General features: G+C 55.9%; 1 protein-coding gene across 2 annotated transcripts in view; it reads left to right on the forward strand.

Moving 5' to 3' along the window:
* Nucleotides 1-17,200, forward strand: part of Atf-2 (Activating transcription factor-2) — a 28,630-nt gene extending 11,430 nt beyond the window's left edge. Inside the window, exons 3-9 of one of the 2 annotated variants that reach the window (XM_037212311.1) lie at nucleotides 7,668-7,775; nucleotides 8,295-8,403; nucleotides 9,720-9,868; nucleotides 10,222-10,358; nucleotides 10,894-11,011; nucleotides 12,072-12,172; nucleotides 16,912-17,200. In XM_037212311.1, coding sequence (XP_037068206.1) covers nucleotides 7,716-7,775; nucleotides 8,295-8,403; nucleotides 9,720-9,868; nucleotides 10,222-10,358; nucleotides 10,894-11,011; nucleotides 12,072-12,172; nucleotides 16,912-17,098 — 861 coding nt within the window. In that variant the 5' untranslated portion in view covers nucleotides 7,668-7,715 and the 3' untranslated portion in view covers nucleotides 17,099-17,200. Of the gene's footprint in view, nucleotides 1-7,667; nucleotides 7,776-8,294; nucleotides 8,404-9,719; nucleotides 9,869-10,221; nucleotides 10,359-10,893; nucleotides 11,012-12,071; nucleotides 12,173-13,596; nucleotides 13,650-16,911 lie in introns of those variants that run through there. The other variant, XM_037212312.1, reaches the window with a different exon arrangement.
* The last annotated feature ends 6,647 nt before the right edge of the window (nucleotides 17,201-23,847 follow it).

Genomic DNA, 23,847 nt, shown 5'->3' on the forward strand with positions numbered 1-23,847 from the left:
CCGCTCTGCGTCCTTCACAGGCCCGTTAGCTATCGCAAAACGCACCGCAAACTGGTTTCGAGTTCGCATACCTTCTGGTCAACTCGACACTGTCTCCATCGATCGCCTCAAGCCCGCGGTCCTCTCCGCCATCGCTGACGACGAGGAGTCTCGACTTCAACCTGCAACTGAAGCACACTCAGGACCTGCTTCGCGACCGCCGCTCGCCACCGAACCCCGCGGATTGAAGCACCCCGCGTACATTTGGCCCCTGAACCGCGTGTCATATTCTGCGCTGTGTAACCCTTACGCTCCGCTCTGAGGGAGGAGTATTTGCGGTGGCATCCGTCGGCGCTTAGTCAGCCGGCCGGGCCGAGAGGGCCGCCGCCTGTAGCGTCAGCATTATGTGTACAGCTTTGCTAACGCACACCAACAAATCATACTTAATGTCATGCAACCGCACACTGCCAAACAACCCCGCTGCCGACCGCGCCCGGCTCTGTGCGCCGGGCCAGTCTTCTCTCCAGTGTTCTCCCAAAGGCCGCCGTGGTGACACCAGTGAACTTCAGCTCTGTCTGTCTGCCTCAAAATATACAGCAAGACGAACGGCCTTGGCGAGAATCCGCACGATTTGCACCGAGTCACATAGAGTGGTAGCGCGTGGGCGCACGACCACAGGTTCAACCTGCAGGGGATGTTGTGGGGTGTGGGATGTGATGCTGTGGGGTGTGAGATGTGATGTTGGTGAATGCCATGCGGGGGATATGGACTGCGTAGTCTGCGAGCGGTGATGGCTGATCGTGAAATGACACGAACAGTGCGCAACTATTTTTCGGCACGAGTCACGTTGATACACGTTGTCGATTCGCGGTTTTCCGAACAATCCTTCCCTTTCGTCTTCCGTATCGATCGGCCTGGAGGGACGTGTGTAGACATGGACATGCCATGCCACACAAACATGGGCAACGAAATGCTCCATATCTTTTCCCTTGCTAACTGTGTTCCATGCCGCGTATATATTGCTCCATAATTTCAGTCGGGTGTGATTGAGTGTTAGGTCAGGAGCCATTTGCGTGGGCCAGACTCCCGGTGTAACGCGAATTTATTGTCAGTGTATCGGTATTTATCGGATGGTCTAGTTCGCCAAGCCCCTGCAACACGTCGAGTAATGTTATCGTAGTCCTGTTATTAAGCTTGTGAAACAAAATATGTTAAAAGCTTATGACGGCTTTGGTTGGTCCCGAGAGCACTCTGCTTCATTATTCGAATGCCGACTTATACTCGTCTGCCGTTGCAGAACTTGGGGGTATCCTGATAGAGGACAGTACTTTCGGTCTCCGTGAGCCTCCTACTTCGGGGCTCAGGTATCCCGACTGAAACTTCCCGCACCAAAAAACAAAAAACAAAAAACAAAACAAACAAAAACACGAAGCTACATATGCTTGAGGATCTTCCTTGGTCCTGAGTGGTGCCTGCGATGTCCGGTGATGAAGACGGCATGTGGCGCATAGTGCCGAATCCATCCCTCCTCCTCCCCGAAGCCCCCCCCCCCCCCCCCAGAGGGCCAGAGGGCGCTCCCCTCGACTGGACGGCGTCGGTGTCGTAGTCGCGCTCACGCGTTTCGTCTCCCCGTCGCGCCTGTTACTGCGACGCCGTCGTTTAGCGGCGTCGTTTGGCGCGGCGGGACTCGCCGTGGCTCCACTGTTGGCGCGGCCTCGGCCGTTTGGCAGCGGGCCTGCGGCGGCGGCGGCGGCGGCGGCCTCGTCCCAGCCGCGGCCACGCAGCCGCGCCCCCCGCCCGGGGACCAGCCGGGCGCTGACGTCACAGCCCGGCCCGCCGCCTCTGACGTCACAGCTGCGCCTATTTCGGACGGCCCAGCTGCATTGTCAGGGTCGCCCGGAGCCCCGGGCTGTCTCGGGGCGCTGCGAGCTGGCCCGGGCTGTGTCAGGGGCACTGGGCTGGTCCGGCCTGTGTCAGGGGCGCTGCGAGCTGGTCCGGGCTGTGCCAGGAGCACTGCGAGCTGGTCCGGTCTGTGTCAGGAGCACTACGAGCTGGTCCGGGCTGTGTCAGGAGCACTGCGAGCTGGTCTGGGCTGTGTCAGAGGCACTGCGAGCTGGTCTGGGCTGTGTCAGAGGCACTGCGAGCTGGTCCGGCTTGTGTCAGGAGCACTGCGAGCTGGCCCGGGCTGCGTCAGGGACGATACGAACTGGTCTGGGCTGTGTCAGTGACACTGCGAGCTGTTCCGGCCTTTGTCAGGACCGCTGCACTGCGGGGTACTGGTAATTAGGCAGCTAAGCTGCGAGTCTGGGAAACCAAAGGTACGGGATTCGCTTCCCCGCGTTGGCCCCCCTCCTGCCGGGCTGCGAGACAGACGACGCCAGACTCCAGAAGCTGAGTGCGTCGTAAAGCCCCATTGACGCGCGTGCGCACACACACACGCACAGACACACGCGACACCCATGCCGAAGCCAAAGTTTCCATGGTCATCGTGCCTGCGAAATAGTTCGGTTGGTGCGGGTGCAGAGCATCGCTAAGGCCGGGCCTGCTAGGTCGTTCTTCGCCCGCCGGGCCGGTGACTCTGGCTCGTACTCATCGATTTTAGCCGCGGCGTTAGCGCTGCCCCAGTCGTGAAGGGGCGTCGCATTATGGGAGCGGTGCGATATTCATCTTCGGGTGTGTCTTTTGGTTTTGAATGAGACACGCCGACGTTGATGTAGATAATATAAGGGGTCGAGAGTAGAGACGCAACTTTCTCCAAAATATCAACCCGTAACCGTACTAGTATGAACTAGTAGCGAACCAGTCTAAATTTAAGACTAGTTCTGAATGGCGGTTTTACGTTGTGATCACGCTTCGAGATGCTTGCGTGTTGCGTGCAGTTTTAACACGCGCCCGGGTGCCGGTTACATACGCTTCGCTCAGGTGAAGGTCAATTTGACCCCCTGAGATCGCATGAGCTAAGAGGGCTAGATATAGCAAATTCACAGGGTGTGCTGGCCTGTACGTGAACTCACTTAGGTCAAAGTTTGAGGTTCCTGGGTCATGATCTCCGAACCAAGTAAGGTCAAACAAGGTGAAACTCCAAGTTGCTCTCCAAAGTGCCCCCAGAGCCTAGATTCCTGCTCTTAACAAAAGGCCACATGCCCATTTAAGGTCAGTGACCATGTTTGGCGTTTTGAAGGTCATGGTGACCAAAATCATCAAGACCGCTTTGATTTTTGCATTCGAATAAGCGACAAAGATTACGATAGGCAGTGTGCTTAAAACGCAATGTTGATCCGGGCCATTTTGGGTCAGTGACCTCTTCTGACCTAAAGAAGTCTCCTCGAAAGCGGGCACCTGAAACTATCCCACTCAGCCAGCACTAGAGTACTAAAACAGGTTGGTTTTGACCTTGGTCTGACCTTTATACCTGACCCTAGATTAATGTAATTTATTCATTCAATTGTGTTGCCTAAGACAGTATCTCAGAAATGTTCGGCTCCGTCTAACACCCTGTCGTTGCATCCGATTGAACGATTCCCTAGAAATTGGCTTCGTTGAATCCATGGCCTGACTGACCTGCCGTAGGTCAGTGATCTTACAAGTTGCATCTAAATTGTTGATGCCGAACGATCTGCTATTTAATTGTCTACAGCTATGCAAAGTCTTTCGCGGCTACGATGCGTCGTTCGGAAACCATTCCAGAAAATCCTTCAGGGGGTCAATTGGACCGTCACCCGAGCGTGTGTCAAATCACGTTCTTATCCCTGCGCTTTTGTTTTACTAGCCTTCGTGATGTTGCATTCTCAGCCTTGCATCTTTATCCGCTGAACGTCTGTTGCTCTTCAGGCTGCTCTGTATCACTTCATTATTTTTTGGCTACTTAGAGCTTGACAAAGTGTCAATCGGTCTTTGTTCGTAGTCTGTGAGCCCGACATGTTCTACCTTCCAAACGTCAGTCGTCGCAATGTTTGTTCTTTGTGGCGACCCATGCCAAACGGTTTGGGCTCTTCGCTAATTGTTGGTCTAAGAGCTGGCTGCCGCGCCTGGCTGTTTTTCTAAAGGCTCGACTGCGTCTTTTGGACGAGGCTTGGAATAAAAACCTTGAACAGCCTTTTTACAGATCCACGGGGTAAAATACACAGGCGAAACTAATTATCGAGGTTGTGTGAACTGCTAGCCGACTGGGAAGGACCTCCATATCTGGATAATGACGTCATTGATACCCCCGGGACAGTCGCCTGTAGATTCTCGTGGAGCCTTCTCTCGGGTCGGATGCGTCAGGCGCGAGTCGGCCGACCGTTGGCCGAGAGGACAGGCTGGTCCTGCATCGCTGACCACGTGCTGTCTTCATCCGGACGAGCGCTGCCGTCTGATCCTCGTTACCTACCGCCGTATCGGTCGCAGGAGGTCCCAGCTGCAGCGTTGCTCTCCGCCGGCCGTCACCAGCCGCGCCGTGTTTGTGTTTGTGTGGGACTCGGCCGGGACTGTGTGTCGGTGTTTGTGTTGCGGTGTGTGTGGGGCGAGCGGACGGGTCGTCCTCGACACCTGCGGTCTCAGTCGCCGCTGCTGCTGCGCGCCCCGCCGCCTCCCGTCGACGTCGGTTTATTGTGCCGCCTGCCGTTGACTGACTCGAATAACAAAACAGCGGGCGGTGGGTGGTCCCGGGCGGTGCCGCCGGCGGTGTAGCGGCACCCAGTTTGTGCCGCGGCGCTACCCCCAGCTGCGATGGTGGAGTCGACGGGCACTAGAAGTACGGCCCGTAGAAAATGCGGGTGTTTCGCCCGACGCCCGCCCATTGTCGCCCGACCGGCCCTAGGCCCGCCGCGGCCTGTGCCGGCACGTGAGAGTTCTGCGCTGGTTCTAACATGTGCGCTGGCTTTGTGTGGCGCATTTCTTTCGCAAATATCCTTTCATGAAGGCAGACGTCTGCCATCACGTTCGCGGAATCGTCTGCGTTGGACTCGCCTCCGGCGAAGTTCAAATCGGCTCCAACAGTCAATCAGTTGCTACTTCAAAGCCCAAATTTCCGGGACATGACCTGGTGTGTGGCTACCTCACAACGCTCCGTTTATAAAAGACTCAATCACACGGACTCCTCGCTCTATATTAAGCCCTGACGGGGCCCGTTGCTGCTCCGATCTCCGCGCTCGCTGCGATCCGGTCTCCGGGATCGCTGCGCTCCGATCTCCGGGATCGCTGCGCGTCGATCTCTGGGATCGCTGCGTTCCGATCTCAAAGCTCGCTGCGCTCTGATCTCAGAGCTCGCTGCGCTCCAATCTCGGCTCGTTGCGCTCCGATCTGTGGGATCGCTGCGTTCCGATCTCCGAGCTCGCCGCGCTTTAATCTCCGGGATTGCTGCGCTGCGATCTCCGAGCTCGCTGAGCTCCGATCTCAGAGCTCGCTGCTTTCCGATCTCCGGGATCGCTGCGCTCCGATCGCTGCGCGCAGCGATCTCGGAGCTCGCTGAGCCCCGATCTCAGAGCTCGCTGCTCTCCGATCTCCAAGCTCGCCGCGCTTCGGTCTCCGAGGTCGCTGCGCTCTTATCTCCGGGGTCGCTGCGTTCCGCTCGCTGCGCTTCGATCTCCAGCGGCGTGGCGCCGTGAGACCGGCCCGGGTACCAGCTCCTCTGTCACCTCTTCCCGATCATCTCCGGACCACCTCCTTCCTCCCTGCCGTGGTGATCGCGTGTGAGCAGTGGTGGGCCGCGCGGCGCAGAGGGCGCCCTCGTCGCCGCCGGCTCGCCCGCCGCTCGATGTCGGAGCCACCAGGCACCGCGTCTCGGCCTGCCGGCATGATTCGGTTAGGGCCCCGGTCGGCCGCGCCGGCGCCGGCGATATCCTATTACCGTCGACCAGCGACGCCGGTGGTGGTGGCCGGCGTCTTGGGACTTAACGCACCAGCGCCGGGTGGGCGTGCTATTCCGACAGGGATAGAAATTGGGTGGGGCGAGATGCGGATTGAGTGACAGGGATGAGAATCTGGGTCAGACGGGGATGAGGTTTGGGTCTGACTCAGGTGAGATTGTGTCTGTCGTGAATGGTGATTAGGTCTGGTAGGTAACTGATGTCAGGGTCTGACACTGGGATGAGGTCTGGATCTGACGATGGGATGAGGTTCAGGCTTGGCGGTGGGATGAGGACTGAGCTGACCTGATGCTTGGAGCACTAGGGCGGGATTGTAACCAGGGCGGCATTGTTATTAGGGCGTGGTTGTGACCAGGGTAGGTTGTAATTAGGGTGGGTTTGTAACAAGGGCTGCGGTTGTAACTAGAGTGGGGTTGTAACTAAGGTAGGGTTGTTACTAGGGTGGGGATGTGAGAGAACTTGTTCAATGGTGGGAAGGGGACGTGTTCTAAGGTTGGGCTGAGAACTGGACCCGAAAAGGACTGCATTGCTGGCTCTGACGTTGGGTGGAGACTGGGCTCGACCGTGGAGTGAACGTTTGTGCCGATGAGGGATGGATGCGCCGGCGGTTTACGGATCAGGCCTGATGGTGAAATGAGGACTGGATCTGGTGGTACGTGATGATGACGTCGGGTCGGGATGGAACAGATTGAAGGGCAAGTCCCTAGATCTGATGGTGACGTCGGTGCTTTGCTAGGGAGTTGGGGGAGGGGGTGGGGGGGGGGGGTTAAAGTTGTCGGTTTCTGCAATACGCATGTGACACATTTCATCCTGGGATGTAGACAAATAGCGCGTACATTCTTTGAAACCGCGAAGCGTAAATGACTGGAGCCGAGCACCGTCTCATCTGCAGAGCTCCCTAGCTCTGTTTCGACCCCGCAGCCGCTCCGCTGGTGCCACAGCGGCCTCTACGACAGCGTGACCTTCTCCGCCCCCTTGCCCAGCTGGCTGTGAGCCTCGGACCAGCTGATGGCGGCGTGGTCGGACCCGATGCTGCCCCGGGCCGCACCAGAGAGCAGGCTGCTGGAGCTACTGCCGGCAGCGGCGGTCGGGTGGTGTATCGACTGCTACCCGGCCGTCGCCGTTTTGTCGTGTGCCCTTCGCGCACGCACCCGTCTGCTGTTCATCGGTTCCCCTCTGGCCATCGTTTGCCGTTAGATCCGCGGCCCACGGTGCTCGCGTCGATCGGCTTCGTCCACCAATCGTCCATCACTCGTGCATATCTCGTCCGCGGCTCATTCCAGATAATCACCTGTCAGTCTGCGCAGTCCTCCGCTGTCCGCCCCGCCTCGTGCGCCGCTCGCTTGCTCGTCTGTCAGCTGACCGCGGCCCTGTACCGTCCTCGTCCGGGCCGGCCTCGGCGGCAGGGCGGCCGGGCGGCCGAGCCGGGCCGGGCCGGGCCGTGTCGCCGCCTCGAGCGGCTGCCGCATCCGATCGATCAGCCCGGACGGCGCTGCTGCAGTGGCGACCCCCGGCGCCGGCGGGCCGGCGGGCCGGCGGGCGGCGCCAGGTGCCGTCCGGACAGCGGCGCCGGCGCCAGCCCTCGGCGCTGGGCGATGCGCGCTGGTGGGGGACGGCTGGCAAGGCCTGCTCGGTGGCGTGACCAAAATGAGGGCGCACAAAAACGATACGGAATGAGCCGTTGGTGAGACTGTCGTTTCGCCTCCACGGGGGTGCTGCGCTACGTTTTTCGATGGCTGTCGCAGTCTGTTCTGTTGCTGGCGCTCATGCGCATGTTAAGAACAGGACGCATGTGAGGACCCGGGATGTGCTAACTGACGCATCGCCGCGATGTTTCAGACTTTGTCGGCGGCGAGTCGGCCTTGCCGGCGCCCGGGTGAGCCGACAATGGCCGATGCTCCAGAGGTCAGCAAGCCGTTCGAGTGCACCTCGCCCGGCTGCCGAGCGGTGCGTGAGCTGGGTCACCTCCCTCTGGGCAGGCCAGGGCTGACCGTATGCCGGCGTCCTGGGCTACAGGGCGCCGGCTAAAGACGCCGGGCTTTTTCTATCAGCATTAATACCAGCGTAGTCGCTCTGAAGACAGTTTTTGTGTTAGCTTTTCGGGGGTTCAGGGATGGTATTTCTTTGTAGTGCAGCGCGGCGCAGACCATGGATGATCACGTAGTCGACGTCACTTCTTTTCTTCAAAACATAGAAGACGCTGATGATGATCGGTGCGAATCTTAAAATAGCGCAGCGTTGTGTCTGTGTCACAGTGTGCGTGAGAGCCATTCATACCACCATGACCTTTTTGAAACCAAGAACTTGTACTGAAGTTTCCTGTAATTTTGGCTGGTCCCTATTGCGCAATCTTCCCTGTCCTCCTGTTCCCCTGCTATTCTTATTGGGAATCAACACGGCTTTGCCTGCACGCTCTCGGTGTTGTGGTCCATTCAGCCTTGTGCTACGGGTCGGACCGTGCTTCAGACGTTCACCAACGAGGACCACCTGAGCTCGCACCAGAAACGCCACGAGATGTCGCTGCTCCTGCCGGGTGGCATCACCATCAGCCGCTCCAACAGCCTGACCCTGGGCGGTGAGTGTTGACCCGTGCCTGGCCCTCGAGCCAGCGACAGACGCGGCCGGCCGGGCGTCTCCGCCGCGGACTCCGCCTGTCCGCCGCGGCTCGGGCCCCGACGCCTTCACGGTCATGCCCTCTCACAGACTGACGTTTGAGAGCGCTCATGAGGCTGCTGAGCTCCGTGCTGCGCGGCCACCTTGAGCGGTCGTCGGCGGCGGCGGCAGCGACGGCGGCGCCCCGCGCGTATCGCGTGAGATGGCGGCGCGGCCGGCCAGCGGATTCCGCGTCTCGGGCGGCGGCCGGCGTACCCCGCGACTCGAGCGGCGGCCGGCGTACCCCGCGACTCGAGCGGCGGGCCGCGTACCCCGCGCTCGAGCGGCGGTCCCGGCGGAACCCGCGTCTCGAGCGGCGGCCGGCGGACCCCCGCGTCTCGAGCGGCGGCCGGTGGACCGCCCGCCCGAGCGACTGGCCGGCGTAACCCCGATTCTCGAGGCGGCGACCGCGAACCCCCGCCGCCTCGGAGCGGCTGACCCCGCGGCGGCCTGGCACGACTTGCGGCCGCGGGCGCTTTGATGCGCCTTGTGCCCGGCCGTGGCCCGTTTGGCGCGACTTCACAAGGCGTCCGCAGACACGGAGATGAGTGGCGGTGATGGGTGCTTGACTGGGCGTCAGGTGTATGGTGATGGGTGCTCCGCTGGTTGGGAGGAGATGATGTCTTCCTCTTTTCACAGGAGGTGGGATGTTATGCGCCCAGTGCCGTGCGGGTGGGGCCAGGCTGAAACTGGAGTGGCCATGTGCTTGTGACATTGCTTGGTAGGCTTAAGTCAGCCGTTAAAAAAGAGTGATTTGAATAATGCTTGCTCTGCTGAGTTGGCGTAGTCTGGGCCTTCGCAACAGCCTTTACTTGTTGCGTATTCATTGTGACGAAGAGGCTTCTGGGTGAGTGGAGGGGATGGTGGCGTGCTCCCAGGCTGGTGGGAAGGCTCGTTAGGGGCACGGTACCATAGGATGCGTTTTCTACTCTACGCTTTGGGTTGGATAAGCTAGAACGGATAGACGGACAAGCCTCTGTGTTGGTGATGGTCGGCCTTGTGAACTGACGTGCCTTTGACGACCGATCGGCGGTGGAAGCAGCTGGAGGCCGCCTTTTCTCTGTATGCAAGAACCCAAGTTCAAATGCCCATGCGTGGCCCATATGGATAGGTTGGGGTTGGCCGTGCTGGCTGATCACCTGCTGCCCAGCTGACGCCCAGCAGCCCAGCGTTTCACCCCGGCGTCTGCCGTATCCCAGCACCGACCTTAGCCGTCTGATATTGCCTGACCGCCGCCAGCCGACCTCACGCCGACGCCGACCCGCTTCATCCGAATCGGAGAGGAAGTCGGCCTCTTCCAGGACCTGCTGAAGGCCAACCCGTTCGACGAGCAATTCCGCAAGGCCGCCGAGCAGAACAAGGCGGCTGCCGTCGTTCAGCTGCCACTGGTACGTCCGCGGGAGACGGCGCTGCTGATACCAGCTGGCTGCCGGCCAGGCAAAAAAGGACGACATCCTTGGCGAAGGGCTTTACGTGACGCGTGCTGTCACGAAATGAGCCGTTCTAGCACTATGTTGGCAGGTCACCGTTCAAGGCTTAGCTGTGATTTTTACATAGTCATAATTGTAAGTACTACATTGTTTCCTGTGCTGCCCAAAGTGTGTTCAGAGTTACGTGCCAGATTTAGCGGGGGTCGCCGTTTTAGTGGCCCCAAATGAAAAGTAGAATCCTCCCGCGTCGTGTGCCCGTGGCGCCACCACGCGCCTTTGGCCACTTCACGAAGCTCTGTTTGTCGTGGCAGCCGTTCAGCGGCGCCTGCGATGAGCCGCTCAACACTCCGCACGTGGTGCACCCGGCCGAGGGGGAGCCCCACGCGGCCAAGGACGGCGCCACGCCGGCCGTTGACACGCCCCAACCCCGCCTGGCCAGCCCACACAGGTATAATGCGCCTGGCCGACGGCGGGCGCAGCTGCACCGTTGTTGACAGTGGCACGAGGCACTCACCCCATTGGTGGAACTGGTGGTCGAAATGTTAAGATTGTGCTAGAGTAACTGTAATTTCATACAGCGTGTAAATCCTGCTTCAGTACCCAGCCGTCGTGCAGTGCATTTGGAACATGGCCAGGCATGCAATACATGCTTTTGATATGTTCGCTCACTATCATGGATATTGAATGGACAATCCGTACAGCATGCTGGTTTAGAACCCCGCTAAACTTCTGCTGAAATGCCACCTTTATGGTCTGATCCCGAAATCGCATATCCAAACATTTGCCCCTCGTATTCACGCCTGCATCAGTCCTGACAGGGGAGTCATGCTGTTACGTCAGCTCTCCCGATGACGTCGGTAGAACGCCCAGCGTGTGGAGCGGAGCCCGAAGCGGCGTCCGGCCTGCGGCGCCCTGCCGCCGGCCACAGCGGCGGCGGCCGCTGCCGGGCGCCGGCTGTCCCCTGACGCCCGGCCGTGCCGCAGGATGGGCAGCCCGCCACCGGCACACGTGATCATCACGCCGTGCAGCCCGCTGGGCGGACGGCGGCGGCCGGCGCGCGCCGACGCCCGCCAGGACGAGACCATGGCCATTGAGGACGACGTGAGTGAGACCGGTGACACCGGCGATATCGGCGACACTGGCGACACCGGCGACACCGCGCCGCGCGCACGCGGGGTGAAGGGCGACGGGAGGGGAGGGGACGCGAATGAGGGGGAGCAAGGCAGAGGATGGAGTTGGTTTGCGGAGGGGAGGTTTGGATTCGAAGGACGGGGCATGGTGGATGGCCTGGACCATTGGATGGGGCGGATCTGGAAGATAGATAGGTTCACTCATGTGGTTACGTCTCACGGCGTTTGTCTTCACCCGTCAACTTTAGGTATTAGGCCATGATCTGGATGATTTGCTGTGTTTGCGTTGCAAATGCGGTGGCGTTCTGGCATAAATGTGATGACGTGTCAGTATCCATATCGGCATCAGCCTGCGACATTTGCATACACCAACGTTGGCTGCCTGTAGAAAGTTGCAGTTGTATACCGAGCAGTTGTCGTCTTTTTCAGTTGTTTGTTGGGTATTGTTTTCACAAAAAGCATAGCAAGAATTTTGGAAGGATAACCTAAGCACTAATTCACCACAGCAAAATATGCTCCTGATTTACCACCCAGAGCGGTCTTGTTTATGTCCTCGACACGCGATGTGGTCCTTCCACTTCTCGGGACGGCTTCTGTCAGAAAGCTTTGATTTAAGTCTACCTCACTGCGAGCTCGTCACTTCGTCTGCAGTTTCATCGTATCATGTCATCGTAATTGTGCGCTTTTGAAGAGAGCGTGCCGTGCTGGCGAGAACAGGCGGGCGCTTGATGCGATCCGACTGCTCAGACGGGCTCAGTCCTCAACACCAAAGCTCTCTCGTGTTTCGTTATGCGATTCGCTAGAGTTGGATTCGATTCGCCAGATTCGCTAATACATTTAAGCGACGCCGACGTGGAGGGGGAGTCCTCGCAGAAAGGCAGCCCGACCGCCCATTGTTAGCTGCTTTCAATGACGCGAACGAAAATTGGATAGCCGTGTTACGTCGCTGAGCATTGCTGTCACATTGCGCCAGGTGCTTATGAGTGGGACGCACGTCCCCCGGCTGACGACGCCACTCTCTGTGTGGCCAGATGGAGGTGGAGGGCCCGTTGGACATGCGCTCGCCGACGGTGGTGCCACCTGTGGCCGACCCGCTGCTGTCGCCCGCCGCCGTCCACACGCCGACCACTGTGTGAGTAGCCCAGCCTCGTGGCCGGCCCTGGACGCTGGTGTCCTCCGCCGCCGACGCTGGGATGCCCCGCGGCAACATTCGCGCACGGAGCGTTTTGTGCTTTGTCCCGGGCTGCTACACGCGCTGGAAGGAAGCGGTGTATTGGGGTGTTTCACACAGCTCCCTCTATCTTTGCAACAATTCAGTTGATCGTGTCACTCGATCGGAAGCTCTTATAACGTGCAGGGAGAAGAAAACAGAACTTGCGATGATCTCTAGTTACCAGCGATAGCGCATGTCTGTTCATGTAATCATACATGGCCGGTTCCGGTAACTCTAACATTGAACTTAATCTGGAGATTGCGGGAGGCTTACGTTGTTAGAGCACTTGCATTCAATAGACGCCAAACTGCTCTAGCGTTCGGTACGTTTGGATTCAGCGAAGTCTTACGTGTGGTAAACGGATCAAATTGCCACTGAAGCTTCTGCAATGTGATGCATGGTCATGTGACTCATGTTTACAGGCCTCATTTTCGTGAGGACCTCAGAAAATAAGCCCAAGTCCTCAGAAATGTCACTTAAATACGATGACATGTATAAGTAGTATTGAGAATCCGGAACTTCACATGCAAATACTCATACATGCATATGACCAAGTCACGTCTTTCACGAACCAAAGAGATCTCCCACCGCCCCTCTTAAATAGACCAGGGTCACGTTACGTAAATGAGACACAGAACTGCACGGCCGCGCAGCACGACGTGGAAGGCGCTGCGGACCGGGGCCGTTGCTGCTCGAAGAAGAAAATTGAAGAGCTCTGTGAAACCCGAGCGTCGTTCACGAAAGCACCTGACTGGCAGTGTCGATCACGCACATCCTAGGTGAACTCGAGCGGTATGCTCTCGATGCGCTGCATACTGTTACCAAGAGGATAGGCCGAGTGTTTGCGCGTCTGGGCGGGGTCAATGCTCAGCCCCACGTGCTTCACTCAAACAGTCAGCTTGCATGTCACGGGATTGGCAGTGATGTTCTAGAAGCGCGACATGGGAGAGTTTGTTCAGTTACCGTTTAGGAACGCACATCTCCACGCCCGCATTTCAGTTTAAATTTATGAGTGTTTCCACGGAGCGTGTCATTCACTGATCGAACGGCGGATTTTCTGGCGAGGAAAGTTTGTTTCTACAGAGCGTGTCATTTACTGATCGAACGGCGGATTTACTGGCGAGGAAAGTTTTTCCACAGAGCGTGTCATTTATTGCTCGAACGGCGGATTTTCCGACGAGGAAGGCTGTGGTAAATGCATTACAATGACACAATTTCAGAGCTCGTCAGTAGTCAGTAAAAAAAAAACAGTCATCCACGGACAAAATCTTGAAAGCATGCTCGTGCATGCAGGGTATATCTGTCGGTTGGTTAGTGAAAACCTTTCTTTTTACCATCTGCAGCAGCGCGAGTGGAGAAGAGCGAGGGCGAGAGCGAAAGGAAGAGTGAAAGGAAGGGCGAGAGCAAGAGCAAAGCGAGAGCGAGAGCGAGAACGAGAACAAGGGCAAGAGCAAGAACAGGAGCAATGGCAAGAGCGAGAGCGATAGCAAGAGCAAGAGCAAGAGCAAGAGCAAGAGCAAGAGCAAGAACAAGAACAGCAGCAAGAGCAAGAGCAAAAGCAAGAGCGAGAGCAAGAGAGCAAGAGCAAGAGCAAGAGCAAGAGCAAGAGCAAGAGCGAGAGCAAGAGCGAGAGTAAGGGCAAGATCAAGAACAAGAACAAGAACAGGAACAAGTGCAAGAACAGGGAAAGAGCAACAGCAACAGCAACAACAATAGCAACAGCAACAGCAACAGCAGCAACAACAACAACAATAGCAATAGCAACAGCAACAGCAACAGCAACGGTAATGGCAAGAGTAAGAGCAAGAGCGACACCGGAAGTAAGATCGAGAGCGAGATCTAAAGCGATAGCGAGGGTGAGAGTGATATGGGATGGGGTCTGCTTTGCCAGTTGGGTTAGTGAAACTGCCGTCATCCCAAACACCGTATGATTGACAGTGCCGTGCAGGGAAGAGGAAGAGCACGCGCCGAGTCCGTGTCCTATAGCCGGCAAAGCGCATCCGATCCGCGATAGCTTACAACTGGGAGCAACATGCGGCCGACGAGCCACTGGCCCGATGATCGTGTCGCGGCCCTCAAAGAAAGCGTCAGTAGCTTAGAAAGCTTACATCACCGCGATTGCAACTCCGCCATCCACCACAAATTCGCGGCCGGCCAAACAAAACACCGCGGTGGAGTGCGTAGACACGGTGAACCGCGTCGGGTTCGCACGACGCCGTCCGATTGGAAGACTTTTTTGACTCTTTTGACCCAGTTGTAAGCTATCGCGGATCGGATGTGCTTTGCCGGCTATAGAACACGGACTCGGCGCGTGCTCTTTTGAACCTGACGTTATGAAAACCCAATGAAAGCATTACCAAGCCCGTGTTGTGCAGGGAGGGGCATGGCGGCTCAATATCTTAAATTGTTAGCCTTCGCTTTAGCCTAATTGCCAGCTTTAATTGAAGTTAAATGTAACTTAACAAACAACGCTTTCAGAACAGTAAAACCGTTTTCTCAGTTGCTTCTACGCTTCTTGGGACGGGTGGCACGCGGACACCCAGTGGCCAGCCTAGCCCGTGAGCACCTCCAGCCTGAAGGAGAGGCGTACACAAAACTGGAGCCCGATGCGATATAATAAGAGGGCGAAGAAAGCGGTGTGGGCCGTAGGTGCGGGGTCGGTGAATGCGGTCGCGGCACCAGCTCCGCGCGCCGGGCTGTGGCGTTGCGCTGCAGGGGCAGCGTAAACAGGCCCGCTGCGTGTGCAGGCGCGACGGTACAGCCTAGCTGCCAGGAGCTGCTGTCGGCCCCGCTCCCGCGCCATCGGGTGCCGTTGGGCGACATAGCCTGTGCTCTCGGGCCTCCCATGCCTAGAGTTTGCCGGAAACTGGTCGGGCGATATCAGCTTTGGCCCAGAACGACGCCATAGACGCCCAAAATCTGGCAGCCTGGAAATGTGTAGCCGAGGAAGGAGATGTTGGGAAGCTCAGAATGTGGCTAGTCGTTAAATGGACCTGGTTTTGCGTCAGCTGCAGCAGGCGCTTCCATTAGACTGGGGAGGACAGCTACAAGCATATGGGATAAAAAGGCCCAACCAAGCAGTTCGAAGATGTACACACGTATGTGTGGGTGTGGGTGTGCGCGTGCGCGTGCGCGTGCGCGTGTGCGTGTGTGTGTGTGTGTGCGTGCGTGCGTGCGTGCGTGCGTGCGTGCGTGCGTGCGTGCGTGCGTGCGTGCACGTCTACAAAAATGATGGGTTCCAGGGGGTCTCTCATCAACCGTTATCTTCAAACAGCTTTGCCATAAAATGCCGTCAAGTGTTTCCCGGCCAGCATGCACCGGGTTGCTTGCGTAAAACTGCATCGCTTATCCGTTAATGGTGCGTTATTGAGGCCATCAAGTTTACATTTGGTGATTTTAGGTCGAGGGCAGAGGATGAGAAGTAGATTCGCGTTGTGGTCGCATTTGCGTCCTGGCGGTACACGCGCACGGCATATGCCGATTGGTGTTCTTGGAATGACTATTAGACGTAAGTCTTGGTGCAGACTCACGGCATGGATTAGCCGTCCAGTAGTATCCTGACCAGTTAATTGGTGCGGCGGCCTGTGCTGGCGCTTGCACGAATCAGTCTAGCTAATCTAAAGAACGAAGGTCGTTAATGCCCAAAGAATCATGCCAACTTGAGGTTTGATTCCAGTCTCAGGACATGGCGCAATATAGATTAAAGCGTGACACCAAAAACACAAAACTGGTCAGGCCGCAGCAGACAACTCTCGAAGATATATACACGTAACGATGCGGTCTCCACAACACGATTGAGTTTCCTGAGAAATTCAGCGCTTGTTTGATTTTAAAATGCCTTAAGAAACACCAGATTTTTAAGCGTGGTGGTGAACGCCCTCCTCTGCTGGGATGCCCTACATTTTCAGGGCACGATTGCCTACTGCTTTATGTCGCTTGATTGATGTTAGATGAGCAGATAACTATAATACCCCGGCTGCGTAATAAGTCTGCTCGCTTGCCCTGCTGTGCCAGCTCGGCTAGGTCTAAATTCGTCGGCGGAAGCCGCGCCGGCCGATCCGTGCACTGGCTTAGGCTGGGCGTGAGCTCACAAAACAGGTGACGGCCGCGGCCGGCGTCTGTAATGCGGCCTGCTCTTCAGGGTGTAAACAGACTGGCAGATGTCGTGGCGGTGTGGAGGAGGTTGCGTATGAGGCCCTGTCACTGCACATCTGAGCACAAACTTGGCGTCACACTCAATGGATATGTTGAGTCAATAACGTATACGTGATTTTTTTTAGCTGGATATGGATGCATATAGAAAACCATTTTTGGGCTTACGGCCCGTTGCCTCGCGATAATTGGTTCCTGGTTATCTTCTCATTAACAAAGACATCCCAGAGCTTTCTGGTTTGCACGTCTCGAAACTGTCTCTCTCATCGTTCTTCCGCCAGGCCGTCTCCCGCACGTCGTGCCTGCCACCTCCATAAGCTAGTCCCTCCTCTATTGTCTGTGCGCCATTGTCCCCCGGTTACGCTCCACCCCATGCGTGTTACCCACTGTAATCAGTGGGCCCGTCGTCGACGCCTCTGTCTCATTGTTCTCCGGTGAGCCCCATGCTGGCGCCTCCACTACCGATTGGCAGCCCCCTGAGCGGTGTCTTGGGTCGCCGCCGACAGGCAATCCTCAGCAGGTGAGCTCGACCGTGAGCACACCCCGCCAGCCGGGCCAGCCGCTGGCGCAGGCGGTGCCGCCGCTGCGGCCACGGCCGCCGTCCGGCGCTGGTACGCCGCCGGCGCCGCGGCCGCCACCGCCACCACCACCACCGCCACCGCCGCCACCGCCACCGCCGCCACCGCCGCCTGACGCCGTCGAGTTCCAGATCAAGCTGTCCGACGGACAGGTGATCCCGCTGACGATGCAGGCGCCCCGAGCGCCGCCGCAGGCCACCGCCGGCACCGGCACCGCCGCCGCCTCCTGCTCCTCGCCTGGTGGCGCACCGGCGGCAGGAGCGCCCAGCGTCAAGGAGGTACGTGCGCCGCCACTCCGGCTGGCTGGGCGGGCTGTCGTATCTGGTGACTGTGTGGCGTCCGGGCGGCATTTCCGCTACGGCCTGTGCCGGGTTTTGACGTGCGTGGCAGAGACCACCGACAACTGTCAGTTTATTCTATCGCCAAACAAAACAATGTAGTTAGCGCCACTTCCGAATTCAGACCGGAAGGACGTCTACCGTAGCAGCGCTGATCATCCTCGCCCTTCCGAACGCCACTCGAACGATGCATTAGGTCTAGCGAAACTCTTGGTGGACTCGAGACGGGAGGGATTCGCTCGTGTCCCGCGACACAATGAGCGTGGATCGCATGATGTCGTCCCATTTTGAGACCCTCACTATTCACCCACACCTATAGCCTATCTGGCAACCGCACACCCGGACTCCCGTAGCCGGAGGGTTCCAAGCGCGTTCGTCACGTGCGGCAGAGCCCTGTGTGCAATTCTCGAGCGGTTCTTAACCGGTGGGGAAAACTCGCATGTAGACTGGCGTGATGTACGTGCATATCTAGCAATTTCAGAACCACACACGACTTTCTTGTCGGCTTCCGCATTGTCTGATTTACGCGCAAATGGATCCCCAGTCCTAGCCTACTATGAGTGTTGGTATTGATTGATTGGCGTACCCGTGTCCAGACAATGTAATCTCGACGACTGATAACCGCCGGCGTTACGCAATTTCCGAATATGAGATGTCCCCGGCGGCTTGCCCTGGCACATTCGGCTCATACATGTCGCGTGCTGTCGTTTCGTTAATGGCGACATTGTTGCATAACCGACAGATGATAAGGCTCTTGGTCAGCAGACGGCCATTTCGTGAACGTGACGGAACATAAAAGATCTGTTAGGCTAATAGGGTCACGACCGGGGCAGACGTTAGAGGTGGCGTAGCTCACAGGGCGTGGACAGCGCCGAAGGACCGAGCTAAAGGGCTGCACGAGGACCGGCTTTCTCTCCCAAGGGAATCCCTTCAAACATTAGAAACGAATTACGAACGGAAAGCAGGATGCCTTTGGGAGTAGTGCGTGTTTCTTGGAGTTAGTTTAGGGAACCACCAACTTAAATAAGATCCTACGCTCGCGTAGATATAAGTCCAAGGTGTTTTTTAAGGAACAAGCGTTGAACATCTATTGGATTTCAAGCAAACCTGCTTGAAATCCAACAAATCCTTAAAGGGAGTGTTCCATGTTGGTAAGGGATTTGAACTGAAATGCCGTCTTGAAAAATCATTCAGTGCATTTCACAGTCCTGCCCTCCTTAAGATCTAACCCCTCTAGTGTCCGAGCTGCACGCCCGCAAAGATATGCAGACTATTTCGTGCCGAATATTTCAAGATCACCCAGGCATCCATGACGCCATAATGACGCCATTCAAATCCTGCCATTCCACTGGTTTTGCGGCAGTGAAGACCAAAACAGAAAAAAAATGTGGAGTTTGTGCTATCTGGTGTTCGTGAGCACGATTTCCAGATAAAACGGCCGCACATTGGCGCTCAGTCACTTGTGCAAAGCTACGATGGCGTAATCAAACAATAACGTATTGGGCACGATATTTACTAAACAGAGAAGCCGCCTTGCGTAGGGCAGTCGTTTCCACTTGAAAGTTTATCGGAAATTATAATTGAGCACATTTCATCATATCTGATGCCTGCTTCAATATATTCAAATATTCAAGTTTGTGACCCTTCTTTTTTCGAAGTATTCCGAACTGCAATGTAATTAAAACCCACGAGCGGTGTGATGATCTCTTCAGCTGAACCGGGATGACCGTAACAAAACAATCAAGGACTTCATCACGACGTAAACTGGCCGAAGTCGTATACCAGACTCCCGCCCGCCACAGGCCGGTGCCTGCAGCATGCCTGGCCGGTGACGACCCCATCAACATTGGCATCACGCAGCGCCCGTCCGCGTATCCCCGCAGCGTTTCGAGTGGCCGGGCCTGGGCGCCGGCGCTGTTTTTGCTGACGCCGCTGCACTCACCGGGGGGCGGTCACGCCACCGCCGGTGCCTGTTTGACACGCGGGGCCGGCTGTCGGTGCGCGCCGGTCGCCCGAGGGCCCAGGGGTGGGACGGCCGCCGCCGCCGCCTCCGCCGCCTGGGGACGAGCCCTAGCGCCGGCCGCCGCCGCCGCCGCCTGGGGACGAGCCCTAGCGCCGGCCGCCGCCTCCGCCGCCTGGGGACGAGCCCTAGCGCCGGCCGGCGCTGGCGGCCGCTGGGGGCTCAGACGGTGACCTCGCGCCCCGGTAGCCGTGCGAGATGGCGCCCTGTTGCCCCGCGCGGCGTTCGAGGCCGCGCTCGGCGACCACCCCTACCTAGACCGGCTGGCTGCTCCACTGGCGGCCATGCCTGCTGCCGGTCTGTACCGAGTGCTACGTGTATGCGTCACTGCCGTGCTCATGCTTGGTCCGCAGGTGATACTATCATTCGGTGCGCCGTGTGGAAGCTTTGCGAACGGGTATGAATAAGCAGATCATTCAGAGAGGATAATTAATAACCCTTTTGGATGGTGATAGTTACATTTCGCAGAAGATTGGCCAGAGGATGCTAATAAGGCCAGTGGGAAGATGATAAAGATCTGGTCTGCATGGTGATAGCCGCCGATTCTGCGGTTTGATTTCTCTTTGGAAGCGGCAGGCAAATGTTACATAAAGGTAATAGTAGAAAGCAATTCTGTGCGGATCATCCAACTTGTACCAAAGTTATACGGCTCCCTGGCTTCTTAATGTGTGTAATGTAGTTGTCTGGAATAGTTACGGACGCCGTATTGTTCTTTCGGAGTGCGAACTGGCCAGGGTTTAAGTCGATCGTTACCATCTAACCTCTAAGGTTATGTGATAAATCGACCCTACTTCAGTGGCGAGGAGTCACTTTGCATTCTATTTCTCAGCTTCATAACACCACCGAAAGGACCGATCAGTGAAATGGATGTTTTGTTTGTTAAACGATTGTTTTAGTTACTAGCGATGAAACCTCCACGCCTAGATATCACCACGGTCCTTGCTTCCGTTGCTTTCGATTATTGAAGTAGGAAAGACATTTTAAAGCAATGGTAGGCCATTGGACGCACCCTTTTCTTGTATTGTTAAGGTTACCTGAAGACACGCGTCTGCCTTTGTCGGCAGACCTGTTTTGTCTTCCAACTTGTAGTTGTTGTCGTTTCAGATGCCTTCGCTTACCAAGTGCTGATGTATACCTGACTGAACAAGGCAGTTTAATGGCGTCCAAGTGACATTAATTTAGGACCGCTAGTTGGACAAGGATGCTTAATGACTTACGACTGGCTGAGTTTGCGAGCGTCAGGCGTGGTCTGGGGGTTCGAAACAGCTGAGTGGGAAGCATGCTTGGGGTGGCCGTGGGAGGCCCGGGTTCGATGCCTGGCTGGCGCTCTGTCCCCCCGGTGGTGGCCGTGGAAGGCCCGGGTTCGATGCCTCGCTGGCGCTCTGTCCCCCCGGTGGTGGCCGTGGAAGGCCCGGGTTCGATGCCTCGCTGGCGCTCTGTCCCCCCGGTGGTGGCCGTGGAAGGCCCGGGTTCGATGCCTCGCTGGCGCTCTGTCCCCCCGGTGGTGACCGTGGGGGGCCCGGGTTCGATGCCTCGCTGGCGCTCTGTCCCCCGGTGGTGGCCGTGGGAGGCCCGGGTTCGATGCCCGTGGAGGATTTTGTTTTCGTTTTTTACGATCGGGTTGAAGATTTTTGACAGGTACGACCGGCTCGCGTCGTTCTTGAAGATGGTATTGTTTAAAGAGCTGAACATTTTCGGTTTTGGCACTGTTCAAGCGCATGCACCTGTCTACGAGTCATTGCAAGCCCTTTCCACCCTGCCCTGACTCGGATCAGGTGGTGCCCTGTCATGGGACTGTTCCAGTGCTGGATGGGCGGGTGACGAGGTTAACCAATATGAATCCGCTTCTTCTGGAAATAGGGTTTATTTGATCACTGCACTCCGCCCCGGCAACCTTCCAAACATCCGGTGTCAACAGCCTTTTTAGCATGATCTGTCTCAGGACGGACAGTAAGGCACAGTACCTTTTCGTGATGGTTTTTTCGTTGTCATCGAACTTAAGTTTTAGACCATACCAATGCGCACCATATGCGCTTGTCTTCTTCAGCTCACACTGGTAGGGATTAATTTAAGCCTCTCTAATTTTTTTGCATAAACTACGAGCCGTGTGAAACTATGCGTAGGCACAGACAATTAAATAGCCGATCCTTTAGCTAAAAACAGGAAATTTTGCCTTGCTTGGTCCTCGACCTATACATGACAGGGCAAAGTCAGATCATGACTGACAGCGAAGGCATTTCCTAGGCATCTTTGAGATGAATTATTATGCAATAAGACACTTTGATTAAAGACTGCAATATATTCTATGGACTTTGGGTGAGGTACTGGAGGTCAGGCCAAGGTCAACAACAAACAGCCTTTTGTACTGAAGAACTTGTGTGATGGGACAGTTTTTGACGTTTGCGAACGTCAGGGTTTAAATCAGGGCTGGAATAATATCGAATTTCTTGATTACAGGGACATGCACATGCACGACATGTGGTCATTTTTAAGGTCAGAGGAGGTCACTGGCCTGATATGACCCGATCAACCGTTTGTTTAGCGGAACATGCCGCCTGGCGTAGGCCTTGGCACTGAACTGAATGTACATATTAAACAATCTAATTTTTCGGTACCCTTGACCTTCTGAAGGTCAAATAAGGTCACTGACCTGATATGAACACCAGTAACCTTTTGCTTAAAAGATGTATCATTATTTAAGTTGGTTGCATGAGAAGGCATGGGACGCTTCGGACGCTGACCTGGGTTTTGACATTGTTTGACCTTGTTTGACCTCAACGTTATGATCTAGTGACTTCAAAATGTGGCAGAGTGGTTTCACATAATGCTTATCGTTCATGTGACTTTGTTTTCCCAGATCACTTTGCTTTTGAGATCTCGGGGGTCTCAAAAACCCTCCCCCACCCGAGCGCGTCGCGTTCAGTCGGCCGCCCAGGCGCAGTAGTAAGTTACAGTGCCCCAAAATAAATAGCTTTTAATGTCAGACCCATACCACAATCTTGATCGGAAACCGCAGTCTGTACCTGAGCCCACGGTGACTGCGGCTAGTCGCTTAAAATCCGGTGCTTCAATGACTTCTCATATACAAACCCATCAGCGCTGCGATCCTGTCTTCACCGAAACGCTGTCGGCCCGCTTTCCCCCGCTCTTGTTTCGATGCGTTTTAGCGTTGGTCAGGTGGAACCATGGCGCATTACGAGCGGTCGATGTCGTATTTCCCGGATCGTCGCGCCAATGACGGCCAATGTATTTGATGCAGTGTGAAGATGGCCTTAAGCTCTGTTGAAGGATGGGTAGTCTCCCGCTGGTTGTTATCTTGGCGATCGAAGGAAGATACGGAATTCGAAGAGCGGACATTTTCGCCATCCGCACTCGGCGGGTTCGCTACGCTGAAGGGCGCGAAAAACAGGAGACAACGTCGGCGTCCACAATCAATGATGGAGATGGACTGATGGAGCCCGCTTGCTGTCCCCACTGTCCACATGATGGCGGCAAACGCCGAAAATATGTGATCTTCTTTTATGGCATCGGTCGATTTTTAAAACGGTCGGCAAATGACTGCTGCTCAGCCGACAGGCGCGAGGTCATCTGGCCGCTTGCATGGTGTATTGGCATGTTGAGCAGTACCACACCGCTGAGACAGCTTGCATTGTTCAAGATTGCACAAAAACGCGCCAAATGTTACCAGAAAATTGCATCTGCATTCCGTCTGTCCGGCAGTTACGAATGTGATGAAGACGATGGAAGGAAGCGCCCAATCATGACCTCATCGGTGAATCCCGCAATGAGTTAGACGGATGGGGCATTAGGCCATCAGTTCATTGCATAATTACGGTAAATAGGTATATATGTATATATATATATATATATATATATATATATATATATATATATATGTATATATGTATATATTGTGTGCTTATTTAGCGGGGAACTCAGCCAACACTGACCCAAGTGGGACTTTTGATTTCTGACGTCTTTTGACAGCTTTGCTTTGTAGCGTTTTCATTGGCCAGCGCTATAAATAAGAGCGTCACCAATGTTCCTGTCTTCAATCTTACGTCACGGGTGTTATAAACCGCTTGGTAAAAAAGAACGGCACGGAATATACGTCAGGATAAAGTAGATAGTGGGGCTGTTTGAGTATTATAAAACTCCTTGAGACAATTCCCGCGGGGCTCTGCGCCAGAGTTGTAAATAGACGACAAATGTTACGTCAGATAAAAACGTCACCCTATCCCGACATTTTTGTCGACTGCGGCATGACGCTCGTGCATTTAGAGTGAGATTTCAGCTGTTTAAGATGGGAAATGTTACCAAGAATGCTTCAATATTGTCCCAACCATGTTTTTAATGCAGTTCTTGCACCTCATTTCTTATCTTCCATTTTGGGGAGAGCATTGATAAGGCACCTCCCCGTGCACATCACTGGGGCGTACGACCACCCACGGAAAGTAGCAATCGAAAACTAAATGCTGGCCAATTATTGTCGCCATATGATGCCTC

Source organism: Pollicipes pollicipes, unplaced genomic scaffold (genome assembly GCF_011947565.3).
Source record: "Pollicipes pollicipes isolate AB1234 unplaced genomic scaffold, Ppol_2.1 Scaffold_3087;HRSCAF=3621_pilon_pilon_pilon, whole genome shotgun sequence".
NCBI lineage: Eukaryota > Metazoa > Arthropoda > Thecostraca > Pollicipedomorpha > Pollicipedidae > Pollicipes > Pollicipes pollicipes.